At 44.9% G+C, this 8,939-nt stretch overlaps 1 protein-coding gene across 1 annotated transcript; it reads left to right on the top strand.

The window, feature by feature from the left end:
* Positions 1 to 633: 633 nt before the first annotated feature.
* Positions 634 to 7,537, top strand: GRPEL1 (GrpE like 1, mitochondrial). The gene is made up of 4 exons (XM_054633451.2): positions 634 to 790; positions 1,805 to 1,973; positions 4,043 to 4,124; positions 6,626 to 7,537. The coding sequence occupies exons 1-4, from the start codon at positions 720 to 722 to the stop codon at positions 6,970 to 6,972; spliced, it is 669 nt and encodes a 222-aa protein (XP_054489426.1). The 5' UTR covers positions 634 to 719; the 3' UTR covers positions 6,973 to 7,537.
* Positions 7,538 to 8,939: the final 1,402 nt, after the last annotated feature.

Genomic DNA, 8,939 nt, shown 5'->3' with positions numbered 1-8,939 from the left:
GCATAACCTAGCACTCAGCCTCACAGCTGTACAATAAATACGTGACCCTGATTTATTTCCCCCTCCCCTTTGACAAAGCAACTGAGGAACTGCCCGAGTTCAGCTATCCCAGCATCACGGAGCAGGGCTCCCTCAGCCTCCAGTTACACAGGACACTTGCACAAACAGTTTGCACAAGCAGGTGGCCCAGTCTCGAACTAGGGGATTAGCAACATTATCCTATTTAATGAAAGCTCAAGATTTCATTAAATGAAATTATTGTCCAGCAAGAGTTTACACAGCAGTTACAGCTAGTGTGTGTCGATCGAAACCTCTCTGTGGAGATTTGCAAATTACTGACGGGTGCTACAAGGTGTTATTGGTAACGAGCTTATCCAGCACTTAAAATGAGCTAAAATCTTCAAACTTTTCCAGTCACAGCTGGGACAGGTGGATCACGCGAGCGGCCCCCACAGATCAGCGACTCCCCCCTCCCACCAGACAAAATGGCGGCCGGCCCGCGCCCCGCCCGCGGTCCCGCCCACCGCGCGTCACGGTGGGGCGAGGCGCGCGAGCCCCTCTGGGCGCTCCGCCGCGCCCCGGAATAGCCGCATGTTCGGCCTGGGGCGGCGCGTCCGCCGCGCTGATTGGCTCTTGGCCGCGTCACTCCCGGCCCGCCCGCTCGCTGATTGGCGGGGTGCGGGGGGCGGGCCGAGGCGGCCGGCGGACAGGAAGGCGCCATGGCGGCCGTGGCCCAGTGCGTGCGGGGAGCGCTGCGCCCGCGCCTCCCGCTATTGAGCGTCGCGCTGAGGTGAGGGGGCCGCGCCGTGCCGCGCCGCTCGTCCGACACCGGGCACTCGGGCTGGGACAGCGCTCACCGCCGCACCGGCAGGAGAGCGAGGCGCGGTCCCGCCGCGCTGGGGTCCCAACCCCTGAAGAACCCTGTCCGACAGCCAGGCCGGGCCGGGCTGGGGCCGCCCCCATCCCCTGCCGCTCTTCGCTGCTCTCCCTTGCTCTTCTCCGGGAGAGCGGGCCCGGCTCGGCCCGGCACTGCGGGGAGCCAGGAGGCTCCAGGCCCGGAGTGCCCATGCGGCGGGCGGGGATAGAGCCCTTGTGTGAGGGCGGCGCTGGTCCCGCAGCCTCGTCCTTGGATGGCTCGGCTCGCTCAGCCTCGGGAACGCCGCGGGGCGATGAGGAGCCATTGTGTGTGCGGGTGGGCCCGGGGGTGCCGCTGCACAGCGGGGACAGGCGGGCCCGGGGGTGCCGCTGCACAAGGGGGACAGGCGGGCCCGGGGGTGCCGCTGCACGGCGGGGACGGGAGGCCCGGGGGTGCCGCTGCACGGCGGGGACGGGAGGCCCGGGGGTGCCGCTGCACGGCGGGGACGGGAGGCCCGGGGGTGCCGCTGCACGGTGGGGACAGGCGGGCCCGGGGGTGCCGCTGCACAGCGGCCGGGCCCGGCTCTGCGCCTGGCTTTTCTGGGAGACTCTTGCCGGCGATTGCATCACGGAATTTGTTTCTTCATAGAGCGCAGGGCTGAAAACGCGTGCTCCCCTTTGAAGCTCTGTGAAGTTCTGTGACTATAAACTGAGTGTAGTGGACGCTTACAAGCTGGTATCTTGCAGCAGTTACTTACTGCTACAGTTTAAATGCTGCTTCTGAGGGAGGGTTCTGCACCCAGTATTCACAGGCTTAGAATTGTATTAATTCATGCTTTGATGTGGGAATTTTGTGGATGTTATGTGTCAAAGTGTCTTTTATGTCTAGAAAATGCTGATATCTTACAAAATAAGCATTAGAATAGTAATGTCCATCTTCTTATCTTAGAACATCTCCACGACTGCTTTGTGCAGCAACCCAACAGAAAAATACTGGCCAGAACTTGGAAGAGGACCACAGTCAGAGCCAAAATGAGCAGAAGGTGGAACCCAGCTCTGCTGAAAAACTGCTAGCTGAAGAAAAGGCCAAACTGGAAGAACAACTAAAAGAAGTTACTGTAAGTGCCCCTGGGTTATTAGGTTGCACATGTTGCAAGCTGTGTGCCCAAGAGCCTGCGCTGTGGATTCTCAGTGCACAGTCTGGATATGGTTATGTGACTTCTATTTAGTTGTGTAAAATCCACAATTTGATAATTTCTTTAAACTTAAGAGTACATGTCCTACAAGACCTGGGATGCATCTGTTATAAATGATCAAATCAGCAGCCAAATTAGTAATAAAAATTTAACAAAGACTTACTAGATCGATAACAAAAAATAGAATTTCGAAAAAAAAACCCACCACAGCCTCGGGCAGTGTTGAACCCGGGTTTCGGTGCTGGGTGAACCAGGATCCGACTGACAAAGTGCCAGCGACTGACAAAGTGCCAGCGTTTCCCCAGTGGTTCACCCTGAGTGCTTCAAGCAGCCAGCTTATATACAGTTTATTCTGCCTGAGGCAGGGATGACCGAAGGTTTCTTTGTGTCTCTTCACATGTGGAACTGGGTCCATACATGTGCAGGAATAGACAAAGGTAGGTCCAGGGGTCCAGAAGGATGAGTGGTTCAGACATTCCATGGAAACAATCAATCATGGCCCAGGAAGATTTCTTTCATAGTTAACAGACTTGATATTATCTCAGTGTTGTCCGGGAACTAATTGAATAAACATAAGACTCTGCTCCCAGCCAGGGTGGTCACAGAAATATCTTAGATTCTACAATATTTTATACACATATATAACATTAATTATCTCTACCATATACTACACATCCCTGGTCAAAAATTAAGATCTTGGTTAATTTTTTCCCAGTTTCTGGATGGAGTTGGACCTTTTCCTGCCAGAAAACTTGTTACTGGTTTTCACACAGGTTTAGCTCAGTGGAGAAGTAATTTCTGGGAGCCATGGAAGGGTGTGAATGTGTCTCTGGTGTGTGCATTTGTGTGTGTTAACAGTAGACTTCATGGAAACAGCTGCTGACTTTCCAAAGGTCAGAGTTAATGGTGCTTAGCTTTTGTACAATAGTGTACTTAAGCTGTAGTTAGGGAGTTTCAAACCTTTTCTGTTGGAGAGCCCTTCAGACTCGAGGCTGAAGTGTCACATCCCTTCTTCTGTGGCCTCGTGTATTCTCTCCTGTGCACAACTGCAGCAGCTGAAGGATGCCCGGGGAGGTGGGCATTAAGCTAAAATATTAACGAGTGCTTTATATAAAATGTCTTTCTGACATTTGAGGCTTCAATAGGTAGCCCAGAACCTTCTGTAGAACCAGCACCTGTGGATCATATGTGGACTGAGTTTGCTTTCTGTTGCCCTTCCCAAAGCTCTACAGGAAAAATTTGAGATGTCATTTCATGTCTTGGTTTGCTGTTGGTTGCTTAATGCAGCTCTTCAGGCAGCTTGTTGACTATTTTTAATCTGTTTTGAGATTCTTTACTGGCATACAAAGCTCAAGGATATTCAGGGTGGAAGCCATTCAGGGTTAGCTGGTAAAGCACTCAGTGTGAATTTTTATTTTATTAATTTTATTGTATTTCACACCATAGTGCATCTGCTGGTAAATGGCCATATTTCTAGGAATAGACCAAAACCTGACCTAAACAACAGAGGAGTTAGGCTTCAGTTTGTAAAGGCTGAGAAAACTGAAGGTACCCTGTGGTGTTTATGCAGAAGGAAGAGATGGCTTGGAAGGCATGCCTGGGTTGAATCTGATTTGCTGTATTGTCAGTGTTCCTTGTGACTGATGAAGGATTTCTGGGAGCACACAGCAGAAAAAGCAGAAATACTGGGTTCATAGAACTTTATATATCTGTAGAGGGAAATTTTTTTTCCAGCTAATCTGTTGGCAAATACTAAGAGTTTGGAAAACTATCTAATTTCCTTTCCCTCATTTCTGTCCTTCTGAAGTGAAGCAAACTTTAGTCTTGCTAGGAGGGATGGGGTGATAATTGACATGTTCTTTCAGATTACCCTAAATGGTGGATTTAGGGTATGAAGCTGTTTCAAATGCTGTTTTATACTGCATATGCTGGATTGTTGTCAGCTGCCTGACTAGGAGGAGTAACTTCTGTTACTTGTTTTTCTTCTTTAGGAGAAGTACAAGCGTGCCTTGGCAGATGCAGAAAATGTGAGGCAAAGAAGCCAGAAACTGGTGGAAGAGGCAAAGTTATACGGTCAGTGGAGGCTCCTGGTGTTCACTCAGTGAGGCCCAGGAAATGCAAAACCTGGAAAAATGAAGCTGACTGACCTTGCAGTATTGACAAGTTCTGACAATGATTCTGACTACTGCTTAAATAATGCTTTTGAGGCAGAGAGGTTTGAACAGTTCCTCAGTTTGCATCAGAATTGTGACCATCTCCCCAGCCAAGGGCAAGATTTAAACTGCTGAAGTCAACAGCTGGCACTTTCTCTAAATTTGGTATCTGGTTTCCTACAATGTGTACTGCATTTGTAGATTTTTTAGTAAATTTTTGCAGCCTGAAGTTTGCCTTTCTCATGTATTTTGGTCTCAGATCTTACCAGGAGCATAGAATATTGGTTTGCCTTCTGGTTTGAGTTTCTGGTTGGTTTTGGGTTTTTTGGTGGTGGTTTTGTTTGTTTGTTTTGTTTTGTTTTGTTTGTTTTGGGTTTTTGGTTTTGTTTGTTTGTTTGCGGTTTTTTGTTGTTTTTTTGAGGGGGATGTTTGGTTGTTTGGGGACTTTTGTGGGGTTGGGTTGGTTGGTTTTTTGGGGTTTTTTTGGGTTGGTTGAGTATTTTTGTTGTTTTCTGTTTTTAGTGTTTGTTTTGAATTTGGTCCTTTTTTGATTTTGGGATATTTTTGTGGGTTTTTTTAGCCTATTACAGTTGAATAACTGTTCTGTTGAAGATAAAACCTTTCAAATAGAAGTAATGCCTCTGAATGAATGGATTCTTTTCAGTGGTAGAAATGTACAATCACTGGCTGTGAGGAGTGCTAGAAGCACATCTTCCTTCAAGAGCCAGGCTAGCAGCATCTGATTTAGCTTTCTGACATTTCCAACACAAATCTGTAAAACAGAAGTTGTGTGCAAATGCTGCAGCAGCAGAGTGCTGTTTTATCCTGATGTTTGAAAAAGGAGCTGCTCTTTTTCACCACACACCAGACACAGCTGTAGTTTAATTCTCAGTACCCAAGTTCTCATTTCTGAATACAGGGCCTCCAGTTAATGTGTACTGTAAGAAAAGTACATAGTACTCTTGCATTCTTTTTCATGGATGTTTGAGTGCTTCATCCTGAGGTTGATTTGCAACAAGCATTGTTTGACTAATGTTCTACTACTGCAAAGGACTTGGAGTCATGTCTGAGCTCAGAGGTGCTACAATGGAAATTAGTTTATTTTGAAAACTAGATTACATATAATCTGTAAGTTTTGTTGCTTGTGCATGGCTGCTTGTTCTGTTGAAAAAAGAGAAATTCCTTTCTGAGACTTGCATAAATTCTGAGTTGCAGTCACAGATATTTGCAAATATCATGTATGCAATAAAAAAACGAACCAAACCACCTTCTGAAGAGTTTGGTTATTTGGGTTGATGCAGATAACTAGAAGCTGATTTGTCTATATTTGGTACAGTTCAGCCCCAATCACAGCTCTAGTTTCTACTTTAAAACCATGACAGTTTTTTTTCAGATTGTTGGAACTACTTGGACGTTGTTAGTCACTGTTCTGTAAAGAGCTTGAGTCTCTACAGAGCTGAGCAGTTGTAGAGAGACCCTTTCCTGAGAACCAGCTGATCCCCACAGATCTTGTAAGGTGCTTCTGCAGTTGTGGGGTTTTTTTGTTTAAACCAAAGATGTGGCCTCTGGTAATGGTCATATCACTTCTTGGTAAGGAAAAAAAAAAAACCCATCCAAAATGTGAGCTAGAATTAAAAAGCTGAATCCAGCTTGAAAAAGAACCAAACCAAAACCCAAACTGAAACCCAGTGCTGTTTGTCCTTTGCTTACCTCTATGCAGAAATGTGTTAATTTATTGAACTGTTTTAGTTTTTTCTTGATTGCTAATGCCTTAAGTGAGATTAGTCCAGATTCTCTTAGTGTGGGCCTCAGGACAAGGACTGTGATTAATTTGGAAATTGCTCAGTATTTGCAAGGCACAGCTGCTGATTCTGTAAAAGAGGTTTGTAGAGGGAGGGAGAGGTGCAAGTTCTTTTCATTCAAGGAAGAATCCTTGTTCATCTCCTGAAATCCTCATGAGTCTGATTACATGCTTGTCTTCTGCAAATCTTTTTATGACATCAGATTAAAAGGTAGAAAAGTAGGAATAAGGCAACATAATGCTTTGAACGTTAGGTGATGAGAGAGACATGAGGAAATTACTTGAAGCCATCTGAAGGTTTTGGTAACTTTGGTAAGAATTCTGTTATTTTTATGGCATCAGCCTAACTTTAACTCATTTGAGTTAAAATCACTTTTTTTTTGTTTTCCATAGAAGTAGAGGAGATGGTGTGGATTTCAAGGTATCTCTAATAGTTCTTTATTGTCATCCAAAAGTGGAAAGGATATTTTACCCCAAATGATTACAGTCTCTCATATATTCTTAAAAGTCTGAGAGTGCAGATTATTGCTGTAGCTTTTGGGGTTGTGAGGTTGGGGGATTTTAACACTTGTTTCCCTCAGTGGACTAATCCCATTCTCTCCTCCTTTATCCATTTTCAGGGATCCAGAGCTTCTGCAAGGACTTACTAGAAGTTGCAGACATTTTGGAGAAAGCAACAGAAAGCGTCCCAAAAGAAGAAATCAAAGACGAAAACCCTCACTTGAAGAGCTTGTACGAAGGTCTTGTCATGACAGAAATGCAGATTCAGAAGGTGTTTAAAAAGCATGGCCTGCTCAGACTGAACCCTGTGGGGGCCAAGTTCGATCCGTACGAGCACGAGGCGCTGTTCCACACGGCCGCCGAGGGGCAGGAGCCCGGCACCATCGCGCTGGTCTCCAAGATCGGCTACAAGCTGCACGGCCGCACGCTGCGGCCCGCCCTGGTGGGAGTGGTCAAGGACGCCTAGCGGCTCCCGCGGCGGCTCTCCGGTGCCCTACGACTATTAAACAGCTGGATGGTTTTTCTCTCACACCGTGCTTCCCTCGTTCCTCTGCTCCCTGAGAGGGTTACATGAGTTGGTTGAGGTTTCCCAGTGAAAATGAAGTAACCGATGAAATTCTCCTGCTTAGTGGCCTTCGACATCACTGCTCCATGAGCTCTTCTTTAGTGTGAAGAGAGCCATTAAGCCCCCTAATGCTTTAGATTAGATAATGTTTTATACAACTATTGCTCCTGAGATGGTGAATTAAATTGAAAAGAATGAAACGCTCACAAGAATGGTGCAATTTTGAGTTTATCACTGTGTGGATTGAAAATGCAGATAGTGGTTCAGACACTTCCTTTGGTTTTGTAGAATCTCACCTTGCAGAAGTGATGTAGTACAAATAACCTGCCTTCTGCAAGCACCCATCAGCTTTTACACACTGATGTGATAAATGCCCTGTTTTGTCTATTCAGAAATAATCTCTCAAAAACTGAAGCTGAAACCTGTGTGAATTCTGAACTGTAAATAAATGGCAATGGAGATTAGATATCTTTTGTAATTGTTCAACCCTTTTGTCCTGTACTAACATTGAATCAGGAAAACCATCTAATACTTGTATGGCATTGGAGAACCAATAGAATTTATCCTATCTCTGGATTTTTAATTTAATGTTGTATAAATTGGTTTAAATAATTTTTATAGTCTTGTAACTTTCAGCTTTGCAGTCAGTTTGTTATGCAAACTGTAGTTACAATCCTGATGAGAGCCAGAACACCCAAAGAAATGAATTGCTCAGAGTTTGGTATATGATTCCTTTTAGACTTATATAAATAATTGCATGTAAGTGGCTCAAACCAAAGTGTGAACCTAGTTTCATTTTCTTTATTTCTTACATTTACTCAGCTTGGATATTAGATTGCACCAGAACTTTTCTCTATGCAGCTCTTGCCATGTCTGACTCCACCTGCTGCTCCCAATCCTGCAGAATCAGCATAAAATACAGCACATGATTACCTGAACAACATTTGTCTGGTCACCTGCATAGGAGTGGGTGGAACCTGGCAAATTACACAACTTGCAAAGGATCTGTCCTCTTGTATTCTGAAAGCCCACACTGTTAACACACAGGGACAGGATCTTCAAACTTAGGGAAGTTATTAGGTCCTGTAAAAAGTAAGTACTTCTGAATTTTTTACCATGTTTCTGGTTATTGTGGATTAAGGAGCTTCTTACCTTAAATATTGATTACATTTTTTGTGGTTCAGATGGAGTTGCCAAGAGCTTACTGAACACTGGACCTACTCCTAGTGAGAAGTGATTAGTCATTCCTTAAGACATTTTTCCTAGTGTTGTTTTCTTCATGGGAATTAAGCAGTTAACCAGGAACAGCCTAAGTGTATAAAACTGTTTGGAGGTTAGTCATGTCAATCATATTTAAGGATTCATTCCTTCTCAACTCTACAAAAGAATGCTTTTACTGGGCAGAGGAAGGAGAGTAATTATCTGATGTGTGAAGACAACTACAATGTTAAATTTTTTAACTTATCAAGTACAGGGGAAAAATGCAAAGATCAAGTTTAAAAATAAGAGGGGGGGAAAGGGAATTCCATATACTAAAGTTGAATTTGGAAGTATCTTTCCTCCCTCTGGGTTTAAGAGCACGCTGTAGTTGTGTGCAGTAGGATTGAAGAAATTGTGTTGTTGCACTTTGACTGGGACCTGTTCTCACAGCTGGTAGCAAAAAGGGACCAGGTTCCATTTTATATAAAGAACTGTCATGTGTTCTGTCTCCTCCCAGTCCCTCTGGATCTAAACTAAATGTAATAACCATGTCCTTAGGATAGCAGTTTTTGTAATAGAGTTAAAACAAAGGGACACATTGTTGCCTAGCAGATGAAGATTTTGTTAATGAGCTCCCCAGTGCTTCACACAGTCATTTTGGACTGCAT

The sequence above is a fragment of the Agelaius phoeniceus genome, chromosome 4, assembly GCF_051311805.1.
Source record: "Agelaius phoeniceus isolate bAgePho1 chromosome 4, bAgePho1.hap1, whole genome shotgun sequence".
Classification (NCBI taxonomy): Eukaryota; Metazoa; Chordata; class Aves; order Passeriformes; family Icteridae; genus Agelaius; species Agelaius phoeniceus.
This window is presented reverse-complemented; position numbering and strand designations above follow the sequence as displayed.

What these genes read in the sequence shown, in the direction of transcription:
- GRPEL1 (XM_054633451.2), top strand. Translation starts at nt 720, where the DNA reads ATGGCGGCCGTGGCCCAGTGCGTGCGGGGAGCGCTGCGCCCGCGCCTC. An exon ending in AACAACTAAAAGAAGTTACT is followed by an intron (nt 1,974 to 4,042) that starts GTAAGTGCCCCT and finishes TTTCTTCTTTAG; the next exon opens with GAGAAGTACAAGCGTGCCTT. An exon ending in GGAAGAGGCAAAGTTATACG is followed by an intron (nt 4,125 to 6,625) that starts GTCAGTGGAGGC and finishes ATCCATTTTCAG; the next exon opens with GGATCCAGAGCTTCTGCAAG.